The sequence below is a fragment of the Physeter macrocephalus genome, chromosome 11 (assembly GCF_002837175.3).
Source record: "Physeter macrocephalus isolate SW-GA chromosome 11, ASM283717v5, whole genome shotgun sequence".
Lineage (NCBI taxonomy): Eukaryota > Metazoa > Chordata > Mammalia > Artiodactyla > Physeteridae > Physeter > Physeter macrocephalus.
The window spans coordinates 59,044,297-59,068,053 of NC_041224.1; the positions used below are offsets into that span (position 1 = coordinate 59,044,297).

A 23,757-nucleotide genomic window follows, 5' to 3' on the forward strand; every position below is an offset into this window, starting at 1 on the left:
CCCCTCCCCTCCAACAAACAAAAAAGACTAGAAGGATGGTGGAATGAATATGAATACAGAAGGCATCTGGATTAGCGACTAGCAAGAGTGAATGATTCAGAGACTTTTGGGGAACAGCATGGATCCTCTTGGCACTGACGGGGTGGGGTGGGGTGGGGGGTTGGGGAGGGCCCACATAGGTAGGAGCCCCACCCAGCAGGACCTGATTCTCTCTGTTGCTTGTGTTTTTTCTCAAACAAATGTTAGCTCTTATTTTCCCCCCAAGCTTCAGAGACATTGAACTCTACATTCTGTGTATCTCGTATGTAGTTCCTCTTATTTATTGAGCACTAGTACCTACCATCAAGTAGGAATTACTGTTCCCACCTGACAGCCAAGGAAGCAGGCTTCAGGAGGCTCTGTAATTTGGCCTCCTGCAGGGTCACACAGCTTGTGCTGGTAGAGCTAGGATTCAAATCCAGATCTGCCTAACTCCAGAGTTGGTGCTACCATTTCCACACCACACTGTATACCTACTTAATGTAATTTTTGATGCCAATTGATGATAAGAATGGGTGGATGTTAGGATTCTTGGTTGTTGGTGAACACAAATTAGCTCAAACAACAAAAGAGGTTTTTTGTTTTTGTTTTTGTTTTTTGGCTTAGCTCACCAAACCTCAGGAAGAATAAGAATGCAGCCTGGCCTTAGGGAAAATTGTGTCCAAGCACTCAAATGCCATTAGCTGTTATACTTCAATTATGGTGTGCAGTCAGTTCTCTATACCTGCATCCTTGGATTCAACCAACCTGCAGATCGAAAATATTTGGGAAAAAATAATTCCAGAAAGTTCCAAAAGGCAAAACTTCATTTACATAGCATTTACATTGTATTTATAACTATTTACATTGTATTGGATATTGTAAGTAATCTAGAGATGATTTAAAGCATTCAAGAGGACGTGCATAGGTTATGTGCAAATACTACGTCATTTTATATAAGGAACTTGAGCATCTGCAGATTTCGGTATTCCGGGGGTGGGCGGGGGTGGGGGGAGCATGTCCTGGAACCTGCTAATTCTCTCTCATTTGTTTCTCTTCTGATGTTGGCTTTATTCTCTCAGGCCAGCCGTCTCTACCACACGGGAACCACTGCCTCTGGCTTTAGTCTCATTATCAGGGAGGCAAGAGCTTTTCCCAGCTTCTGATAGAAAATTCCAAGGAAGGGCTCTAATTGGACTAATACTGGTCACATACCCAGACCCTCCAGATCACCATGCCAGGGGATGGGGGAACTGGGAGTGGCCCAGCCTGCGTCAGGGGACAGGGTTCCGATTGTCAGTCTCCACCTGGAGCAGTTGGTTGGAGTCAGGGAGGAGCACTTCTCCCAGTTAGTGTATGTGGTGGGGAGGGTCCTTCTCAGTAGGTTACACAGGATGTTCCCGCTCCACTTAGCTTAACGTTTTTCCTTACCTGGCAAGAGCGAATGACTTCCTAGGCATTTCCTTCAGGGCCTGTCTCAAGCTAAGCTAGGAAGGACTGGTGAGTGACCTTGACTTCACGGGTGAATCATGCTGACCGTGACGAACCAGGCACAAATGGCAGTGCCTTACTTTGGTGCAGCTTGGGTCACCATAACTATGGTGATATTATTAGAAATTCTCTCCCACTTTCCATTTAAAAATGAACAGATCTCCAACCTACTTCTGCCTTTCCTTTTTCCATCTTTTTTTTTTTTTAATTTCCTCTCCTCCTGCTGAGCAAAATTAGCTTTCAGCAGGTCAAAACAGGTTTTTAGCTAATTTCTCTTTCTTGAAGTACAGATGATAAGCATCCAAGTTAGCCAATGTTGTTTTTCTGCCCACAGGTGGTTGATTGGCTTTGTGATAGATTGAATATCTGCTTGTCTTCTGAAGTCGCCCAGATAGTCTGGAAGGGGCAGTATACTGCTCTAAGGCATGTTCTTTTAATGGGAAGGTTACTCTGTGGTCTTTGGCAGGTGGCTTCTACTTGAGCCTTAATTTCCATATCTATAATATGGGGCTGCTCTGCCATGTATTAGTATCGGTTCATTAGAAATGAGAGATCAGGGAATCCAGGATCCATAAACTGTTGCCTTTACTGCCCCCTTTTCCCTTTTCTTTTTCTCTCTCCCTTCTCTCCCTCTCCCTTTACTGTAACCCCTATACCTTTTGCTGTAGCTGTTGTTACTACCTGATTTCAAATTTGTGCTGATGAAAACCAAATCCTGAACTCTTCCAACATCATCTCTTGTTTAATGGTCAGCATTTGTGTGCCTTTTGGGTCAGGCGTGAGCACTGCATTTGCAGAGAGGGGTGCACAAAGGTAGAAAATGAACGCATTTAAAAACTAATGAATCAGGGACTTCCCTGGTGGCGCAGTGGTTAAGAATCTGCCTGCCAATGCAGGGGACACGGGTTCGATACCTGGTCCGGGAGGATCCCACATGTCTCGGAGCAGCTAAGCCTGTGCACCACAACTACTGAGCCTGTGCTCTAGAGCCCGTGAGCTACAACTGCTGAGCCTGCATGCCACAACTACTGAAGCCTGCGCACCCTAGAGCCCATGCACCGCAACAAGAGAAGCCACTACAATGAGAAGCCCGCGCACCGCAACGCAGACTAGCCCCCACTCACCGCAACTAGAGAAAGCCCGCATGCGGCAACAAAGACCCAACGCGGCCAAAAAGAAAAAATTAAAAAGAAAAAATTTAAAAAAACTACTGAATCTTGGGAGGGAAGCAGAAATTGAAATGCCGTTGCTGGACTTGGTTGCAAAACTCTTGAAGTGGAGAGAAAAAAATAGCTGCTTGTTAGGACCTGGCACACGTGCTCCGAAGGCTCGCTCACTGTTTGAACTCACTTGTTAATCAGGAGGTGGGAAACAGCCTCTAGTTCCTGCTGTCAGCACGTCTCTTGCAGTTAAACTTGTCAAGGAGGAGGATAATGAGCTGGAGCTGAGAAGGAAGCGCTTGCTCACTAAACTGGAGCTCAGAATTATTTTCTCTCACAACCAGATTTTAAGGATTTCAACCTACCCCAAGTCAGCTCCTATTCCCAGATAAAGCTTGTTTCATTGGTAATGTGAGTGAGCCCCCCTGCTTCCCAACCACAACTTTAAAAAAAAATTGAGATACAGTTGACATATAACATTGTATTAGTTTCAGATATAGAACATAATGATTTGATATACATGTATATTGTGAAGTGATTGGCCACACACAATAAGTCTAGTTAACATCCATCACCTTACATAGTTACAATTTTTTTCTTGTGATGAGAACTTTTAAGATATACTCTCTTAGCAACTTCCAAATATACAATACAGTATTGTTAACTGTAGTCACCATGCTGTGCACTGCGTCTCTAGGACTTATTCATCTTATAACTGGAGGTTTGTGCCTTTTGACCACCTTCACCCACAACTTAGTAATGGCTTTTCTGAAACTTTGGAGTACAACCCACTATGGTTTGCCATTTGCTCTGTTGTTTAGACCCAGATTAGCTAGCCTCTGGATAAACAATCTATGGCTTCTACTCTAGCCTCTGCCATTACCTCACTTTGTAACTTTGACAGATAACTCCCAGGCTCTGGGCCTCAGTGTTTCTCGTCTGTGCACAGGGGTTAATAATGCTTACTTCACACCATTGTCGTGAGGATTAAAGAAGACAATATATTTAAAAGGCCTGGCATAGTAGGTGCTCAATGAACCAGAACTGTTGTGGTGTCTTCCGAGGTTGGCTGGCTTCTAATTTGTTGAATTCTGTCTCCCCTGGTGGTGGCAGCCTGTACAGGGACAGGGACCTGTCCTTTTTACTCATAGCTCAGTGCAGGCACTTTATTCGTGTTTATAGAATAAACAAATGACCCCGCTGAACTCTTTAATCCAAAGAGGAATAGAAAATGCTTAGAAGTCGGGGCTTCCCTGGTGGCGCAGTGGTTAAGAATCCGCCTGCCAGTGCAGGGGACACAGGTTCGAGCCCTGGTCCGGGAAGATCCCACATGCCGCGGAGCAACTAAGCCCGTGTGCCACTACTGAGCCTGCGCTCTAGAGCCTGTGAGCCACAACTACTGAAGCCCACACGCCTAGAGCCCGTGCTCCGCAACAAGAGAAGCCAGCACAATGAGAAGTCCGTGCACCGCAACGAAGAGTAGCCCCCGCGCGCCGCAACTAGAAAAAGCCCGCGTGCAGCAACAAAGACCCAACGCAGCCAAAAATAAATAAATTTTAAAAAGAAAGAAAATGCTCAGAAGTCAAGTTAATATCATGTGCTCATGGGGGAAATATCAGGAGGCTTTGAACAGTGGTTATGTCTGGTGCAGAAGATATCAGAGAAGAAAATACTTTCTTCCACTTAGTTTTTTCATAACACCTCCTTAATCATTTTTGAAGAAGGAGGGTTTATCCATCTTCATTGTTGCAGAGCCGGGGCAGGATCTGGGTATCAAACCTTAGCATCTTGTAGGTTTCCTAGGGAAGCTTGTCAGCCTGGGAGCTCAGAGTGTGGTGGATGCTTGCTGCGGAATACAGTGTCCCACCACACGCTGGGGCTCCTCCCAGCCTCCCTCTCCTAATATTGGAGGGTCAGAAAGAGAACCCAAGGCCTGAAGAGGCCTCGGGGAGTAGAGAGGGCTTGCGCCTGTGATGTGAACAATGTTTGAGGTTGCTGCTGGGAAGATATGAGAGGAAAAGCCCGATTAAACCTCCCAGGGCTCCAAAGCAGGGCAGTATTCCATGCTGGGAAGGGCACTCGAAAGAACCAGGCACCTGGATGTAGAGGTGAACGCGGGTGGGTAGGATAGGAGGAGGTTTTAGGGGTGGGGACCAGCACTGAGAGGCAGGCAAGCCCCAGCCTGGGGAAGGTGGACACGGAGACGTGCTGCAGCAAGAAGTTGCAGAAGTGAGCAGGACAGCGGGCTTGGAAGGGCAGGCCGAGGGGCCTGGACTGTACTGCGAGGCAGGCTCTGTGCGGTGGCTGTCCCACGGGAGGAGTGCCGGTCACTGTGCAAGACAGGCGGGAGGAGGAGTTGCTGGGCACGGGAGCAGAGGAAGGAGAGGCGGTGATTGTGGGAAGCAAATGCAGGAGGCTGACAGTTGGAGGAAACAATCTCTCTGGCCTTATCTGACCTCTTTTCTGCCCGTAGAGAAGAGCCCGACTTGGCCGGGGCTGCCGGGAACGAGCATGTCCTGGCCTGGCTGCTCCGGCCACACGCTCTGGAGTGGAGTGGAGTGCCCAGGTCTCCAAGCAACTTCCTGTCAGGCCTTCAGGGTCACCAGGAGGGGCCCTGTGTGTGCATCTGGCTTCCAGGATGGATGTGGTCCAAGCAGGGAGACCCCCCTGAGGGTTTCCCTCTGCTCCACTCTGGCCCCCACCCGTATGGATCTCTGCAGCCTCCCAGGCAGCGAAGTTCCCCGGGGCAGGTGGCGGAAACAGGAGCCACAGCCAGGGAGGGAGGAAAGTGGCGTTATATAAGTCTGCAAAAAAGGAGGCTGGCTTGCCATGTGAATAGCAATCAGATACAAGGACAGTCACAGAGGCAGTGCAGCCACTCCTGAGCAGCAGTTGTGGCCTGGAGAGTGGTGTCTGAGCAGCAGTGGGGGAGTGAGGGAGTGGGTGTCTGGTGCTGTGAACTGCCTGTCTTAGAGGGCAACCCGTGAAAGAATCGTTTTTTGTGATCCTGTAACGTGTGTGCTATTTAAATGCCCACAGTTCATTCGATTGATCCTGGTGTCCATCTGGTGAGGTTGCGAGAGCTGGGATTATCGTCACTGCTTTACTGATACTTAGACCACAGACTACAGAAGTGAAGGGACTTGCTGAAGGCTGCACGTAGAGCAGGCGGCAGGGCCAGAATTTGAATACAGGTCCCCTGTCTCTGTAGCCAGTGCCACTCTTTTGCTTTATAACAAGGCCTAGCAGGTCATTTCTAAACAGGCCAGGGGAACATTGGAAGGTGAGGGAGCTCAGGGCTTCGTGGTCCAGTTGCAGGAAGGAAAGGCTGGGACGTTCTTCGGTGGAGGGAGGGACTCATGTTGGGGCGCCTCCCTGTGCCCAGCTCTCCCGGCTCCAGCCTGTTACTCAGCCTCACTTCGCACACACTGAACACCGGCCTCCAGGGTCAGGCATCTGTCCTCTGTTGGAGAAGGGTCACGGTGCCGTGGAGACACCACGAGGACCAGGGGCTCCTCGGCGGGAAGTGTTTGTTGGGGCTGGTCCTAACACCAGGCTTGGGAAGAAACAAAGGAAAAGTTGGTTCCTGAGCTCCTGAAGTTTATAACCTCCCTGTGTGTTTGAAATAATTCTCCAGGAGGCTGAACGGTTCACCGCGTGACTTCACCCAGGTCAGTGCTCCAGGGCCGTCCCTGCACACAGGCCTTCCCTCATCACCCTGTCACAGCAGCAGCCCCCTCACTGTCTGGGCTCTTACCAGGTTTTGTTATTATTTTCTTCATGGACTTGAGACCATCTGATGCTGCACATTGGTTGTTGGTTTGTTTAGTCTGTCTCCTCACACTAAAGGGTAAGCTTTGTGACAGTGGGAACTGGGTTAGTTTGCTGGCTGTTGTGTCCCAGGTACGTGCGTGGTGCCGGCATGTAGCAGGAGCTCAGTGGACATGGGAATGAGTGATGTGGCAGCAGGGAGGGTGGGGAGAGGACAGGTCCAGGCATCACAAGGTCTGAGTTCTGGTTCCTGCTCTATCCAGTTTTTGCTTTGTGACCTCAGTCAAGTCCCTGATCCCTTTGGGCCTTAGGCTTTTCGTCTCCACCATGAAGGGGAGGAACCAGATGCCCTGTAAGGCTGCTTCTGACGCCTGTGTTCTGAGAGTCTCTATATGAGAGACACGGGAGGTTGCCAAGGGGTTTGGAAAGATCTCGTATCCTGTGCTGTTGTGTCTTGTGACATGTTGAGGGCTGGGTCTTAGAAAGACAGCACCCATGGTGCTGAGTGTGTGCATGTGTACATGGTGAGTTTATTTATCTCCATTCATTCACAGGCATTTTGGAGCACCTCCTATGTGCCAGGTATTGTCCTGGCTCTGCAGTTACAGGGGCGAGGCAGATAGCCAACACCCCTGCCCTCGTGGAGCCTGCGGTGGGTGGAGAGAGGCTAGAGCTGGCTGGGGGCTGTGGTTAGGACCTGACCCAGGCTGGGGATGATGAGGGGCTGGGTGGAGGTGGGCAGGTGAAGGACTTACTGGGATATGAGAGGGTGATTTTTTTTTTTTTTTTTCAGTTTACCCTTGGAAAGATACTTAAATGGATCTGTTAGAATCTGTTTAAATATAAATAAACACATTCATATGAGTATTGAAGAGGAAAATAATAAAATGTTAATAGTGGCTCTGGTAGGTTGGAATTATGGGGGTTTCATTTTTTTCCTCTGGTTCTCCAGATGGCCTATATAGTGTCTGTATTACTTCCGTCAGAGATTCCCTGTCAGGGTTTACGATTTTGCTCCTGGGTTTGGCCTGCTCTTGAACGGCTCTCATTGTTTGCTTTGCTGATGTCTGTCCACAAAGCCCTGGGGACCTTTACCAAGTCCCAGCCTCGGTAAGTGAGAATTCTTGGCTCTGCTCTGCCTGCTTCACGGGGCAGTTGTTTGAATCAGAGGAGATGGTAGAAGAAAAACATTTGGAAATTCACTTCTTGGCAAAGGGAAGGGCCAGTGGACTAATATTGGTGATGGGAGCCAGGGCGGGCCGCAGGGATGTTCCGAGTGCAGGGAAGGGGAATGGGGCTGGTGCTGGGGGCACTGCCTTCACGCTGAGGAACAGCTTTCAGGCCTCCCTAGTTCTCTGGCCCCGGTAGCAAGAGACTCTCCCTGACTAACAGGTAGATGCAGCTGAGCAGGCTGTAAGGGATGTGACTTCAGTGAAAGAGAATCAAAAGTTGGCTCCCAGCCCCGGCACACACATTTATAAAACCCACATGCTCTGTGCATGAGATCAATAATAGGAGTTCCTGCCTCCATCCCATCCTCCTTTAGTCTTTGGTCTGTAGCCTCAGCAAGCATCTAGGTCATATTATGTCTTCCTACCTTATGATCTGGCGGCAGATATTGTGTCTTGCCAACAGGGGCAGTTGAAACAACAGACCTTGAAATCTTGATTATTCATGGTAACTGACTCCTTCCTGTGGGTCATCTGGCCCAGTCTGGATTCTCAAAGAGTGGAAAACACTGGCTTTCTGTCCCGCTTCTACAGCAGCTTGTCATTCCTCTGCTGACAGCCCTTCCTCGAACCCTGAACTAAGGGGAATAAGGGGCCTTGGTGTCCAGTGCTCCTAAGCCAAGGGCTGGCTCTGTGATGGGGGCTGGGGTGTGTCGTGGCATTCGTGATCAGGGCTGGTCTGTCTGGGGAGCGCTGACCTTCCCCTTCCCAACCTACCTGTGTCAACGCTCTACTTTTCTGTTTTCTTTTCCCTACAGATGTCAAGCCTTCCAACATCCTAGTGAACTCCCGTGGGGAGATCAAGCTCTGTGACTTTGGGGTCAGTGGGCAGCTCATCGACTCCATGGCCAACTCCTTCGTGGGCACAAGGTCCTACATGTCGGTATGAGCACCTCGTTCCATTTCTCCAGCTTCTTATCTGATCAGGAATAGGAGCCAAGTGGGTGCCTTCCCCTATGGAGTCAGACCCTTGTGCTTGGGTGATGGGGGTGGGTGAGAAAGAACGAGGGATGAGGCATTGTGGTCCCCTCCCTGAGGAGATCAAAGTCTGATGGGGAGATGGTCTTGGCCTTTCACAGGCCTTGGAGCATGGTTGGGGCCCTGGGGCCCTGACTCAGTGGAAGAGATAGGATCACAGCTTCACCTCTCACTGGCACTTGGATGTTTCCCAGAGCTTGGCTTCCATTCTGAAGACATTGAGCTCCAGCTACCCTCAAGACCTCTGCCTGATCGTCTTTAGACCCTCAGACTGACATGCCCAGACATGCCCCCACCCCGAATTGCCCCACCATTTCCATTAGCAGTAAATGGCATCACTGTTTCCTTAGTTTTTCAAGGTAGAAACCTGAGCATCAGCCTTTCACCTCTCCTCCCAGCTCCCCATCCTTTTAGCATCTAGCAACCCCCAACTCCTGTGAGTCTATTCAGAATTGTCTCCCCAGTCCAGCCTCTTCTCTCCCTCCTCACTGCATGTCTCCCAGTTACCTGCCCATCTCTCACCACAGCACACCTACCTGGTCCCCTGGCTGGAGTCTAGTTCAGCTGACAGCCTGAGGTCACTGAGGTGTTTCCTGCTTCCAGCCCTGCTGGCTTCCACCGCGCCCAGGGTGACATTGGCATGTTCTCTTGCTTCCCCCATACAACCAGCTCCCTGGGGGGCAGGGATAGGGCCAGAGGTGTCTCTGTTGTCCCAAGGGTCTGGTTTGGCTCCTGGCACACTGTAGATGTTCAGGGAATTCTTGGCAAGTGAGTGAATGTTTGGTTGACTGCATGGGTGAGTAAATGGCTAACACGCTCGTGAGAAGGATTCAGAAAGGGGAAACGTGGCTCTGGGTGAGTGCTGACCAGGGCAGAGTAGCGGAGCGTTGGTTGGAGTGAGTGGGAGGCCTTCGCGCAGGTGGAAGGAGGGGCCGGCACGGGGTCTCAGGGCATCTTAGCACGTTGTGTTTTATGTACACTCTTCAAGGACTTTCACATCCTGGAGTGATGATCCTCTTTGATCTATATGGTTGTCCCATGAAGTAAAGATTAGTGTACCCATTTTAGAGATGAGGAAATCTAGGCTCAGGGAGGTGAAGTGACCTGCCCACTTTACCTTGCAGAGCCGGTGTTGAAAGCCAGGCCTCCTTGCCGGTCAGTCCCCCTTTGCACTGCAGGGTCTCACTTGCCTCTAAGGTAAAATTTGGCAGCTGCTCCTGGCCTCCCTGTGTGGAGGGTCCTGTTCACACCCTCATTCCTTCTTGTCTGTCCCCTGCCCACACTGTGACTCCAGCCACTGGTAACATGACTCACCTGGCGCTGACCCACATCGCCACCCCCTCCATTACAGTGGCTAAAGGCATGAAGCCCATCAGCTCTTCAGCTTCTTCCCTAAATGTCTAAAAACTGAGCAGCTAGCACCCTGGGCTACTCAACTGCCAACTTTCAAGTTCACAATCGATTAACAGGCCCTGGAACTTATACTGATCCAGGGTTTAGTGGTTTGGGTTTTTGTGGTTACATGGTCAGTTCCAAAATAGTTCAGTGTTGGGGTTAGTGAAAAATCCTATGGGTGAAATGAATTTGATGTCTACTAAATAAGTGCATGATGGTCAGAATAAAGATTTTTTTTTGGTAGGGTTCTTGAAATACATGTTCTATTTCAATTAATGCTCAATAAAAATAATGCTTTGTATAGCACTATATATAATATTTCTCTTTGACTATTCTCACCAATAACAACTCATATTTGCGTAACATTTTGCCACATCTAACATACATTTTCATTTGATTTGACCTTTCCAGTGCCCTAGTTAGTAGAGCAGGTATTTTGTTATGTTGTTACTATCACCATTAGCCCCATTTTGTTATGTTGTTAGCCCCATTTCATTAGCCCCAGGAAACTGAGGCTCAGGATCACCTAGCTTGTAAGTCCCAGACTTGGGACTTGAACCCAGATCCTTTGCCTTTTCTACTCTTTGATGTTGCCCAAGAACAGTGAGTTAGTGGCAAAGCTGGTCTTAGAACTCAGCTTTCCTTACTCTCAAGGCCAGTGTTCTTTCTACCCACTGATACCTCATTCATGACCTGTGTTCCAGAAGCTTCATGTTTTTGGACTCAGGACTCAAGATGAGCCTTTCATGCTGGGCTTTGGATAAGCTGTCCTGCACATGCAAGACAGTGACCAGGATGAGCAAAGCTGGAGCCACAGCTGAAGCTTAGCCAGGGCCCAGCTCGGTCGGATGCTGTTAGTTCAAGGCAGGTTATAGGGGAGACAGCAGCTAGGGCTCAGACCCACGGGAGCCAGCTAGGATTTGGTAGATACAGTATTTGGGGGCAGGTGGGGAGCCAAATTAAAGAGGTTAGTGGAGGTCCTGAAACAGGATGTGAGCTCTGGAGAGGAAGGGGCACAAGAAGATAAAATGCATCAGTAGACCCAGGGCTGGGACCAAGCAGGGCAGCCCTGCACTCTCTTGCAGTGCAAGCAAGCCTCAAAGGAGCAGGAAGCCCCAGGTCTTCATGAGGACTCACCCATCCCTCTTCTGCGTGGGGCCAAGCTAGCTCACAGGTGATAAATGTGTCTGTCTCTCCTGCAGCCAGAAAGACTCCAGGGGACTCATTACTCGGTGCAGTCGGACATCTGGAGCATGGGGCTCTCTCTGGTTGAGATGGCGGTCGGGAGGTATCCCATCCCTCCTCCAGATGCCAAGGAGCTGGAGCTGATGTTTGGGTGCCAGGTGGAGGGAGATGCGGCTGAGACACCACCCCGGCCGAGGACTCCCGGAAGGCCCCTCAGCTGTGAGTGGCCTGGTGTGGCCCCAGCTTGGCCTGTGGGTGGTCTTTTGTTGTCAGGGGTTTCTGGAGGGCTGATTCTCTGTCTCTGGAGCCAGGCTGGGGCATGGGTCTCCAGGTGTAGGAAATTATTATTACCAACAACTTCCCTACCATTTGTTGAGTGCCCACTATATTCCTGGTACTGCGCCTAGTATTTTATATGTATTATCTAATTTTAAAAATCATGACTTTGTTTTAGGTAGATTTTTAAAAAATTGAGATAAAATTAACATAACATAAAACGCACATTTTAAAATGTACAGTTCAGTGGTTTTTAGTATATTCCTCCATGTTGTACAACCATCACCACTATGTAATTCGAGAACATTTCCATCACCCCAGAAAGAAACCATCTCCATTAGCAATCACTCCCAGCTGCCCCACCCTGACCCCCAGGCAATCACCAGTCTACTTTCTATCTCCATAGATTTGCCTAGCGTTGTCTAATTTTAATAGCAGTCGTGTGTGAGCACTACTCTAATTTCCATTTTAGATGTGAGGAAACTGAGGCACAGAGTGCTTGACTCGCCACATGCATTTATCTGTAAGTGGCCAAGTCTGACTCTGGGGTGGTAAGCACTGTGTAGCACTGCCTGCCTTTCTGAACTGTGAAGGAAACCTGGTACTGGAAGATCCTGGCCGAGCTATCATCTTCTGATGTAGCTCCTGCTAGGACATTCCTGTCTGACCAGGGAGACCTGGTCTTTACCTCCACGAGGCCCACATGGGAGAGGGCATGTATGAAAGGAGAAACAGGAGGGGGCAGGGGTAGCCGATGGTGGGTTGTTGCAGGGGCTGGTGGCTGTGGCCCCAGAGAGCCAAGAGAAAGAGACCCAAGTTCAGGGAAAATGAAAACTAAATCCTTTAGAGTTATTTAGTTATTATCTCATTTGCTCCGCTTTCAGTGTAAGGAAGGGGAGAAAGGCGGACATAATTTTTACCCATCTCTACAAAACTCAAAACGAGGCTCAGTGGTCACAAATCTTGGATGCGGCAGAGCCCAGACTCCGACCCTGGTCAGCTGACTCCGTGGCTTTGGCTGGTCCCCTCTGTGTTCAGGCCTTATCTGTGGCTCTTCTGTCTCTCTTTATCGTCCACGACTCTTTTCTAGTCACTAGGGTCCATGCCCACCCCTAGCCTCATATTGGCAAATAACCTTCTGTTTCTGAGAAGTGTTTTCTTTTTTCTTTTTATAAAATCTGTAGCTTATGGAATGGACAGCCGACCTCCCATGGCAATTTTTGAGTTGTTGGATTACATAGTCAATGAGGTAAGGTACTGCATGGCTTTTGGAATATATTTGCTCCTCTTAAGAAAAAAACTCACAGTTGATTTGTCTGGGAAACCTCCGAACTGTTCCCACAGTATGGGCTGCCTGGGCTCCAAGATTCGTGTGTCCTGGTTTGTGCATCATGATCCTGGAATTGAGTGGCTGGTTTAGAGGCTGCAGAAGTCCCTTCCCCAGGAACATCTTCATGCAGCTCTGAGTCCCTCCTCCTCTCAGATTCAGGAGCCTCCACCTGCCCATTTGCATTCTCATCCTTCATTCACCAGGCATTTCCTTTTTTTCACCTGGCATTTCTTGTGCACTTACTATGTGCTAAGCAGTGTGGGGTGGCGGTAGGAGATGGGGATCCACAAATGGAAAAACAGTCTCAGGTCTTAAAGACTGTTAGATTGTGTAGGGGAGGCAAGGCAAATGTATGTGTAACTGCAATATATGGTTTTCTCCATATAAAGCAATGAACATAAAAAGTGACAGTGTAGAAAGAGATATCAAAAATATTCACTATTAGTTGTGTGAAAAAAGATTATAAAATAATATGTATACTATGATTGGTTCTTTAAAGAAATCTATGTACGCATGTATGTGCACATAAAGCCTGGAAAGTAATATGATATAGTGATTATCTTGAAGTGATGGAATAACAGGTGATTCAATTGCTGTTGGCTAACTTTAATACAAAGAAGATATATTATTTGTGAAATATATATACCAGTATGTTTAAATGTAAAAAGGATCAAGGAAGGGACTGACAAGTATTCATCAGTTTGGGTTTGGGGGAGCGGGAAGCTAGGGACTAGCACCATGGCTGCTCAGAGGAGGGTGGGGCAGGGCTGGAGGAGCTTGAGGGCAGGACAGGATTTCAGATGATTAAGGAAGGCCAGCACTCTCGGCAGGCATCCGGAGCAGCATGGGTAGAGGAAGAGAAGGGTCTAGGTCTGACCTGTTTGGGAGGCAGCTGGAGGCCTCCCCCTCGGCTGAGGTGCATGGTAAAGGGCATCACCCCATGTTCTTCTTCCTTGAGAGTAGTGGAGTTTCATGCTTTCTTACTGCTCTCTAAAACCAGGCCCCCAAAGGCTCAGATAGGTCCCCTTGTTCATTACAAACTCAGTGGGGAAAATCCTGGCTGACCCCAGCAGTTAAAAAATCACTGTCACTGGTTCACAGTCTACTGGAGAGTTTAGTTCAGCTCTCTTTACTGCCTGGCTGCACAGCTTTATGCTAAGCACTGTGGGACACAGGAAGTTCGGGATCTGATCTAGGCTGCTTAAGGACTCAAGGAAGGCAGAATGTGTTGCATTTGTGTTGGGAAAGCCATCCTCTCCTGCTGGGACCTAAACTTGGTCGTGCTGGGTGGGAGCCACATTAAGGGAAGGGACGGCTGAGGTCAAATAGTTGCCAGTCACCTAGTGTGCACCGATTTCTTGGATATTTTCACATTCATTTTCCTACTGAGTGCTCCAAGCACTGCTCAGGTGGGCCAGGTTGGTTTTGTTATCCTTTTCATACAGCTAAGGAAACAGGCTCCAAGATGAAAAGCAGCTCAGGCCCGTCCCACCTAGCACTCTTCCTTCCTTCCCACCTACTCCTCTCAGCCCCCATCCTACCTCCCAGGAGGCTGGGCTGCACGGTGGTGACAGGTGGCCTGCACCTCACACTCTGCTGGCACACAGCCCCTCCCCTGCCTGGCCTCTCCCTTGAATAGTCCCTTCATCCCCCCTCAGCACCGTGGGCCCCCAAAGCTGGGCTTTAGTCCATGACCTGGGATCAGGCTTATTCACCTGCTGTTCTGATAAGGCGTTCAGGGGAAGTGAACTAGGCTGGACTCCTCTGGTAATGTTAGTGTTTGATTTTTAGTCTCCAATCACCTGTTGACTTGGGTTACACATCAGAGCAGTCAGTGTCTGGGAGTCAGCTCACAAGGAAGCTGCACAGAACCCCAGTACGGGTCACAAGAAGGGTGGGTGACATTTCCTGGGGCTGTGTGGTGCATGAGCAGGGTGCCCCAGGGCCTTGCCGTGTGTGATCTCCACCATACACCCTGGAAAGACAAGGGCTACTGCCAGTGTGCTTGCTCTGGCGCCTGCAAACACCCTCATTCCTGCAGTGAATGTGTAGGTAACATTCTTCCAGACCCAGCTCTCTGCCAGTTAATGTTTTTTTAACCTTTGTGTGCTCCTTCAGACCTCAGGAGGGGTAAACATTTTATTATTTAGCCAGCCTTACAGGTGCTGTCCAGGCTGGACTATGCCTAGTGGTTTGCACATCCCCCTAGCTGCTGCTCCTAGTAATTGATGGTTCTGTTTCCCTGCCACACTCCAAGATGTACAGTGGTAGAGCCTCAGAGCTAAGAAGGGTCCCAGGGATTGTTAAGCCCAACCTCCTCGTTTCACAGAAGGGTCATCTGAGGCTCAGAGAGGAACAGTGATTTATTCAGTCACTAGACAAGTGAGTGCTCAGAGCACTGACTTGGCCCCAGTTCTGACTGGTTTGAGATTGATGGTTCCAACAGGGTAACCCGGTAGCAGCCATTGGCCTCTCACCCCTGCCTTTCCTTGACTGGATAAGGGCAGCACTGCCCAGAGGTGGGAGTGGGGAAGGGAGAGATGGGTGGAGCAGGACACCGGGCATTTCTTAATGTCTTCACATGTACTTGCAGCCTCCTCCAAAGTTGCCCAGTGGAGTATTCAGTCTGGAATTTCAAGATTTTGTGAATAAATGGTAAGTCACCTCCTGTTCTCTGAAAGTACTTCGGTTTTGTCAGGCTCCCCATCCATCTTGGAGACCACAGCGTTGCCTTTTACCCTTTAGCTGCTGCCCTTCATCCAGAGCGCTAGGACTTCGGTGACCTATCTGACTGTAGCAGTGGGCAAAACAGCCGCTGCGCTCAGCACTTACTGTAAAGGGACTGGCATATTGCCTTTTGGCCTTAGTTTAATTCAACAAGCGTTTATTAGCCTGCTGTGGGTGTGACACTCTGCTAAGAACAGGAAGGTGGGTAAGGCTTAGGCACTCTTCCTCAGAGCCTATGGGGTGTGGGGAGGACAGGCATGCATGCACACGTAGGTAATCTTGAGTTAGAACCGGTGCCAAGCAAGAGCTCTCACACTGTCTTTCTTCCTTTAAGCTTAATAAAAAACCCCGCAGAGAGAGCAGATTTGAAGCAACTCATGGTAAGTCATTTATTTCAGATTCTTACACTGCCACCTGCTTACTCATTTGTTCTCCTCTGTCAGTCATCTATCCAGTACTTCCCGAGCCCATACCCTGCTCTGCCTTGACCACTGTAGTCCAGCTGATAGGAGGCCTGCAGGATACCCAACTTATCTCCCCTGTCCTCCTATCAGTTTAATGGAAAAGCCGGATGACCCCGCAGCCAGAGGGAGTCCAGGGAAAAGAAAGGGCCAGCCCGCCCCTGCAAGGGGACAGGGCCTTTTTGTAGTACTGACTGGCTTATCTTAGATTCAGTCCCCTCACCAAGTAACTTTGTCTCCTACATGGCGGTGGTGGTAGGAGGAGTGGGATACTGTAAACGTCTGAACTCACATGCCATGTGAAGCCTGGTCAGCGTAACATGCGCTTTCAAGTTCATCAGTTCCTTTGTTCCTTTAACGACGCTGCGAGGCACTGCAGGCAGAGCTGCTGTCTCCATTTCAGAGAGAGCGGGCTTGGGGAAGGGGTAAGACCAGCAGAGCCGGGGGGTTAGGCCTGCAACTGGCCAAGGGCAGGCTCCCAGAGCACCTTCCAAATGCAGCACAACCTCCAGACCCAGGACTCTTGAATTTTCCTCCTTGGTTTTTAAATACACTTTCTGTCCATCTCCTCACACACAGGTTCATGCTTTTATCAAGAGATCTGATGCTGAGGAAGTGGATTTTGCAGGTTGGCTCTGCTCCACCATCGGCCTTAACCAGCCCAGCACACCCACCCACGCGGCTGGCATCTAAGCATTGGGGAAGCAGCCAAGTCCCCTGCCCAGCAGCATGCCATGTTCATGTTGCTTCTGGGCCTCCTTCCCATGCCTGTCTCTGTTCAGATGTGCATTTTACCTATGACAAAGGATGAAGAACACAGCATGTGCCAAAATTCTACTCGTGTCATTTTCAATATTATCATCTTTATTCTTATTACTATTGTTATTCCCCTAAGTGGACTGGCTTTGTGCTTGGGGCTATTTTTGTGTATGCTGATGATCAAACGTGCAATGTTGAACTACAGTGAAACTTTGGTGACCGTGGGTAGTCATTCTTACTGTAAACTGCACTGCTCTCCCACACCGTGACTGGCTGGCTGCCTGTATTTTTGGGATTCTTTGACACTTGGTGGTACTTCATTCTTGCCAGGCTTACCTTCTTTCCAATTGAGTAGGAAGGGGCCTTGTAAGATCCTTCACAGGCAGTGCATGTGAAGCATGCTTTGCTGCTATGAAAATGAGCATCAGAAAGTGTATATCATGTTATTTCATTATGTTTTTGCTTTTAGTGTAGAATTCAGCAATTTCCATCAAAATCTAGGCAGAGCCCTTCACTGCCATGATAGCTGGGGCTTCACCAGTCTGTCTACTGTGATGATCTGTAGACTTCTGGTTGTATTTCTGTATTTATTTTTAAATATACTGTGTGGGATATTTAGTGCTATGTCTCTTTAAGTTGAGATTAGTGTTTCTAAAATGGTGGAGTTACTCTGAATGTTACAAATGGATCAAGGCATTAACATGTATGAGATTTATCTTTCTCCAAACCCAAATACTGATGCTATTGTAAACAACAGTGTGTATAGTGCCTAAAAACTGTATGGAAATCCTTTTACCATTTTAATCCAGATGTTTAACAAATCTAATCTCTTATTCTAATAAATATACTATCAAATTCAAAGGATGAAAGGTATTTCTACTTCTGTGGAGGGATTTTCAATGTCTGTAGTGCACAAGAAATCAAGAGATTTAGCAGTCACGCATTATTGAGAGGGAAAAGGCAAAGACAGGAAGGAGGCTGGAAGGCGGAAATACCACACTGAGGACAAGTTCAGTGCTTTGGACTAATGGGGCTTCCTGTAATTCTAATCTTTGGACTTTGTCCAGTTCTTCTCAGCAAGCACCCTTATCTTTCAACCACTTTTCCTGTGGACCTGTGAAAAGATCCCACTGATTCCTTCCGTCTTTTTATACAAGGGAAAACAGTAGGTGGGGGTAGGACTGGGGGCGGCCGGTGCCTGACTGGCAGTGGAGCCTCCACCCGGGACTGTGCCGTGCTACTTTGCTCCACTGAGCAACGGCTTCCCTTCTCTCTCCAGTTACACCTGAGACACCTTCCTGGAGAGGAAACAAGTGCCTGGCACTGGGTTTGTCGTGACTGCGGGGCGGTAGTGAAGCCACAGAAAATGAAGCTGTGTCCCAACTGGCCACCCTTCTTTCTTTGAACAGTAACTTTTGAGGTTTAGGTGACATGTGAGGCTGCCGTCCCTCATTTTCTTCGAGGGCAGGTGACAGAAAACCAAAATATATATTTAACAATAAAAGGCCTATTTCGTTTTCAAATTAAAAAACAGAACTTAGGTAAATCTCCCGAGTAGGTAGTTCCACTCTAGATCTACCAGAGCCTGAGATACAACCAGGATTTTAAAAACTGGTCAGTGCTATATATACACAGCTGCCTCAGCCAATCATTTTTTTTTTTCCTCACTGCGAGGCTAACATCCGTTCTAAGTCAACAACCTAACTTACATGTTTGTTTTCAATGTGCAAACATTCAGACGAGGTTTAAGACCCACACCCTACTCACACCCAGGGGTCTTTTCCTAACAGAGAGGATGTCACCACCACTGAGAATGTCTCAAAGTGTGCCAACTAATGAATGGGGTAACCTGGTGTCTAAAACCTGGATCTGAACACTTTCAAGGTCAGTGTCTTTGGAGGGGTGTTTTAAATTCTCTATTCACATCCAAAGGTATTTCATTTTGAGGTCAAAAAGATTTCTTCCTAGTACTTTTCACCAAGAATGATCTAATTCTCAAGAATGATGTTCCCTACATCACTCTAGCTGTGTTTTTTGAGTTCCTCAGGCCAAATTCCTTACTCAAACTTCCTTACTGAGACGCCAATAACAGTCGGATTTGTTTTTTTTCCCAGCCGCCGCAAGGCTTGCAGGATCTTAGTTTCCCCACCAGGGATTGAACCCAGGCCCTCGGCAGTGAAAGCACGGAGTCCTAACCACTGGACCGCCAGGGAACTGCCAATAGTTGGATTTTTAAAGGATGCCTTGTGAGTGTCTCACAAGGACCTGTGAAACTGCTAGAGCAGATATGAGTACTCTCATTTTATAGACGGGAAAGTGAGCTGCAAAGGTGAAAAGCAAGCAACCAGTTGGTGGTCAAGCTAGAATTCATACCCAACTTTTCTGGCTCTTAAAAACCCATGCTCATATTTTAAGTTAGACCCCAAAATGTGGACCTTGATGCTTTTTGTTGCAAAATAATTTTCACAGTGTGTTTTCCAAGAAACATGCTCATTTAAACTTCTGGCTACTTCCTGTTAAGAGTAGCTCAAAATAACTTTAATGAAATATTAACAAATATGTCTGCGCTCTCTTCTGGAACAGTTATGTAAGGAGCTGTGCTTGAGGAGGTTGTTTTGTTTTGCTTGGCTTTTCTGGGCAGGGCCAATTACTTTTATAAAATTAAGCAACTACTTGTCTGTATATTCAGTGGGAAAGGGACAGACAGTACGCAGAAATGAGTCTCAACTTCAAATACAAAATTTAACAACTCCTACTCTGTAACTATCATCTCTTTATTACAAAATCCAACCTTCCAAGCCTAGTGATCCTTCTTCAATGGCACATTTCCTAAGACCAGAAATGGGTTTTCAACCATCCTACTGTATTGTTTGCCCCAGAGGAACCGACCCTTTTCTGTTTCTGTCTGAAAAGCAGCAAGCTGCATGACGACTATTTATCTTTATTTCTAAGCACATTTTACCATAGTGATGTCTCAACCTAGATGTGATGACAGCCATACAAAGCATGTTAGTAGGCAGTTTTACGATGTCACTGAGAGGTGGCAACAGCTTGTGCTCTCAAGTGGCCCTCTGTCCTCCTCTGTCATCTTTCTCTCCCACACTGTGGCCTTGCTCTGCTCACAAGGGTTCAATGGCATGCAAACAGTCTTTATAATTGGTTTTCTTAAAAGAGGCATTGTTGATTGGAAAGGCTGGCTTGTATTTAAACTCTGCCCTTTTTGCAAATGCCAGACCTTCCCAGTAGCATTTCAGAGGAAGTTTCTGGTTTTGAACACAATTACTGAATCTGACCAGAATATAAACACAGCAGCACCCATATTGCTCAGTACTGAAACACTGCATCTCTGCTTTTCTGTATGTCACTAATTTTGGTTAAAGCACTCTGAAACTTGAGTTATTGATGGAACCATTTTTACAACTACACATCCTCCTAAAGTTCTTGCTTCCTTTTAAAGGAGGCCACAGGGCCCATGGCAAGAATTCTTTGAAGAGAGAAAGTTCCTGAAGCTTAGAACTTAACTCCTATGACTAACCCTGGCTCTTCTCCCCTTCAGGAATCTGATTCTTCCTCCTCCTCCTCCTCTTCTTCTTCTGGCACATGGCTCCTTGTGCTCAACTCCAGCGCAGTCTGGTTGATTGATGCTTCATTGTCTACATGCACCAACATCTGCTTTGGTCAAGGACACATTATGGATTAGTAAGAACACTGGCCTCAAAACAAATTAATGTTTTCAAATAAAATCTCAATTGTATATTCATCCGCAATATTTATCACTAAGAACTGTGGCCAGTTTCCTATTTCTCCAAATTCTACCCTGACCCCCCAACCCCCATTGCCAAAATGGGAGCAGAGTAAATGCCCCAGATTTGATAGAATATTACCTGATTTACAAACATAGTTTTTACATAAGAATTATGCTGGCTTAGATGTGCTGCTTTCCAATAGTTTTACATGCTTAACATGCATCTGGGAGAACTGTTCAAATATGGTATATTTAGAAGATGATTTTCCTGAGGGCATTTGGTGAGAGAAAGATATGATGAGGGCAAGAACTCATTTTTTTAGCACTAGGCTTTGTAGTTGAAGCTACACTCTATTTTTAAATCCCAAGCTTGCTTATTCACAGAACAGCAAGAGTTTTGACATCTTCCTGCAAAGATCTTCACACTCTCCCCGGTTCACTGGAGTGACTAGAGAAAGTGGATGAACAGGAAGGTCGAGGCAATATAAAAGTACAGTCAAACCACAGTATAGCTAGCTGGTAGATGTTCCCTGTTTAAAACAGTAATATAGACAATCCAGTTCATTAAACTAGAAAGTTCTTAGCAGCACTTCCCAGAGTCCTTTGGGCTTGATAATGTAATTTACAATTTTTGATGGCTAAGCAGCATAAGAGCAGAATGGACTCCCCAGGCCCACACTTGATTAAGCTTACATCATGTGACTGTTCAGGTGCAGGTTGAGAAGACACCATCTCATCTTCTATCCTAGAACTAATCATTGACTGGAGGGCCAGTTCTTCAACCTAGAAAAGAAGAGTCAAGGACACTTTCCTTACTATGTCATTGGGCTACTGATGTAGGTGATGTACTGAGCACGCTGTAAGCGGCGGGCATCATGAGAGGAAGTGAAAACAGTATAAGCTCTGTGAAGCTCCAGAGGGAAGGGTGGGGCTCCTCGAGCTTTCCCCGCCTCTTAAGGAAACAGCACAGAAAGCTTCCAGCCCCTTTCTCCTAGGGTGAACAGGTGTTCCAGCTGAGCCGAGGCTTCCACTCCCCCACCTAGCAGCCCAGGGGAGAAAACACAAGCATGCGCTTAAAAAAGCCAGGTGTCTTCTGATTCCACACACCCGAAGCTTGTCTACCCTGTAATGAGAAAGCGAAGGCAGGAAGACTGGAAAATGGGTGCGTTCCCCGGAACACAAAGGAATCTAGGCTCTGGCCGCGGCCATCGTCAGCACGCTCACGTTAGGCACTGGTACAGGCACTGCGGTGATGTCAGAACATAAAGAAGTGCAGGCCATTACATGTACCCTAAGGAAAAGCGCACTGTTTTCATAGGTCGCAGGTGGACAATGCTTCTTAGTTTACAAAGAGCTTCATAACCCTCATCTCACTTGAATTTAGAGAGCCTGGAAGTGCCGAGCAGGAATTAGCAGGAGCGTCTCACTGAGGCTGAAGGGGGTGACTTCCGCAGAGGCCTGGGAACTGGCGCTGATAGGTGTCAATCTCGACTCCTCGTCAAGGCCGTGGAGTCGGTAACAGCTCCGGGGAGAAGAGCTACCCGGAACTACTTTGTGGCCGGTCTCTTCTCGCAGGGCTTTACCGTCTCCCTTCGCAGAGTGGGCGCATCCGCCAGCTGGTCGGCTTTGCGAGACTATAGCTGTATCGAGCGTCCATACTAGGTAGTAAAGGGAGTAGGGGCTCGGGAGGGAGGCCGGTGGGGGGCAGGGGCGGCCTAGGCGAGCCTGCGGGAGGTCTCCCTCAGCGCGTGGTGCGGCCGCCCGCGTTTCCGGGGCTGCAGGGATCCGGTGCGTGGGGGGGGGGGGGGGTGTACTCGCCAAACTGATGGCTGAGTGTCAGCCCAGACCTGCGGGATCAAGATTCTTAGAGGGGTGTACCCATAATCTCAAATCCAGCCCCCCAGGTGCCGGTAAGCCACCAGGTCCAGCCGCGACGGCCGGGTGAGGAAGGGCTAACCGGCGGCAGCAGGCGGGCGCCGCAGACGCCTGGGCTCCGCGGAGAGCCGGGCGGCCCGGGGCGCCGAGGCGACGGAACGAAGGAGCGGAGTGGGGGGTGCAGGGTCACCTTGAGCCGGTTCAGCTGGTCGTGCAGGGCCGCTTTCAAGCGGAGTAGCGTCTCCTCCTCCTTGCGCAGCTCCTGAAGCCGGCTTAACATCGCGCATCTTCGCGCCGGCGGCCGGCCGGGCACTCCCCGATGACGCCACCTCCGCGCCGCGCTACCGGAAACGGAAGAGCGGGCCGGGCGGGGCTGGCGGCACTTTGGGGCGGGGCGGCCGCTGCCTCCTGGCGGCTGGCGTCTCCGCTCCCCCGCGGACGAGCTCGGCCCACGGACGAAGCGGGGTTTTAAACCAAAAACCTAGACTCCAATGATGAGGATTCCTAAGGCAAAGGGCGTTGGAGCTGTAAAGGACCTGGAGATAAAAATGGTCAGATAGCATGTGTCAAGTGCTTCAGTTGAACAGCACTGTTAGCACCCTTCCACTGGTGTTGCGTCAGGCGGCTGCTTTCGCTCCCCCAAACCTGCAGACGCGTTTGAAGGCAGGGACTATTGCCAGCATATAGCACATGGTACAGGAGCCCTACTGTGTTGAAGGTCCAGGCAGGCGAGAATTCCCAGTCACATGAAAGGGGTTTCCCAGGGGGCCTGCGCAAATTAAAGCACGGAAGACAGCGGTGTTTCAACAAATTGGGACGGTGTATTTTCATGCTAAGGAACTGAGATTTCTTGATCTATGAATGCAAGGATAGACTGCCAGCGGGAACAAAGCCAGATGCAAAACAAGACCCTGACATGACAAAGTAGGGAAGGACGAACGTTTGGGTACATTCTCTGCACTAGCATGCTCGGTCAACATATTCATTGCCTACTAAAACGCACAAGTGGCTGTGAAAAAAGCTCCTAGCATTTTTCATACCAAGGGTCCAAATATCAAAAAGGCGGCAAGCATTCCCTCCATCAACTGTATTCTAACACCAGGTTATAACACCTCTGAAGGAAACGTCCCTTTCTTACTGCTATACTTTAAAAAATGTATTCTGATTCTGCCCTCTTGTGGTTACTGAAAATGTCAGATCCTTAGGGAACTTCACCTTTTCCAAGGTGTTTTTTTTTATGGGAGAGGGGAGCTAAATAGTAAGAGTTTCTGTGTATTTCTGGGACAAGTCTTTTAACCACCTGTTTCTCAAAACACTGTTACTTACAAAGTGGATTTTATATTTGGATTTATCGAAC

General features: G+C 48.5%; 2 protein-coding genes across 7 annotated transcripts in view; one reads left to right on the forward strand and one right to left on the reverse strand.

Annotated features, from left to right (window-relative positions):
• The window catches only part of MAP2K1 (mitogen-activated protein kinase kinase 1), an 83,048-nt gene extending 65,404 nt beyond the window's left edge, over positions 1–17,644 (forward strand). The window contains exons 6-11 of the mRNA XM_007127844.4: positions 8,428–8,552; positions 11,245–11,446; positions 12,688–12,752; positions 15,427–15,488; positions 15,895–15,940; positions 16,601–17,644. Of these exons, the coding sequence (XP_007127906.1) occupies positions 8,428–8,552; positions 11,245–11,446; positions 12,688–12,752; positions 15,427–15,488; positions 15,895–15,940; positions 16,601–16,714 (614 nt within the window). The 3' untranslated portion in view covers positions 16,715–17,644. The remainder of the gene's footprint in view (positions 1–8,427; positions 8,553–11,244; positions 11,447–12,687; positions 12,753–15,426; positions 15,489–15,894; positions 15,941–16,600) is intronic.
• The window catches only part of SNAPC5 (small nuclear RNA activating complex polypeptide 5), a 31,470-nt gene extending 8,735 nt beyond the window's left edge, over positions 1–22,735 (reverse strand). The window contains exons 1-4 of one of the 6 annotated variants that reach the window (XM_028494944.2): positions 22,591–22,735; positions 21,219–21,308; positions 20,316–20,452; positions 662–6,225 (exon numbers count right to left, since the gene is read on the reverse strand). In XM_028494944.2, coding sequence (XP_028350745.1) covers positions 20,333–20,452; positions 21,219–21,308; positions 22,591–22,680 — 300 coding nt within the window. In that variant the 5' untranslated portion in view covers positions 22,681–22,735 and the 3' untranslated portion in view covers positions 662–6,225; positions 20,316–20,332. Of the gene's footprint in view, positions 1–661; positions 6,226–12,760; positions 15,460–19,273; positions 20,453–21,218; positions 21,309–21,899; positions 22,184–22,590 lie in introns of those variants that run through there. The other 5 variants (XM_028494943.2, XM_055088046.1, XM_055088044.1 and 2 more) reach the window with 5 other exon arrangements.
• Positions 22,736–23,757: the final 1,022 nt, after the last annotated feature.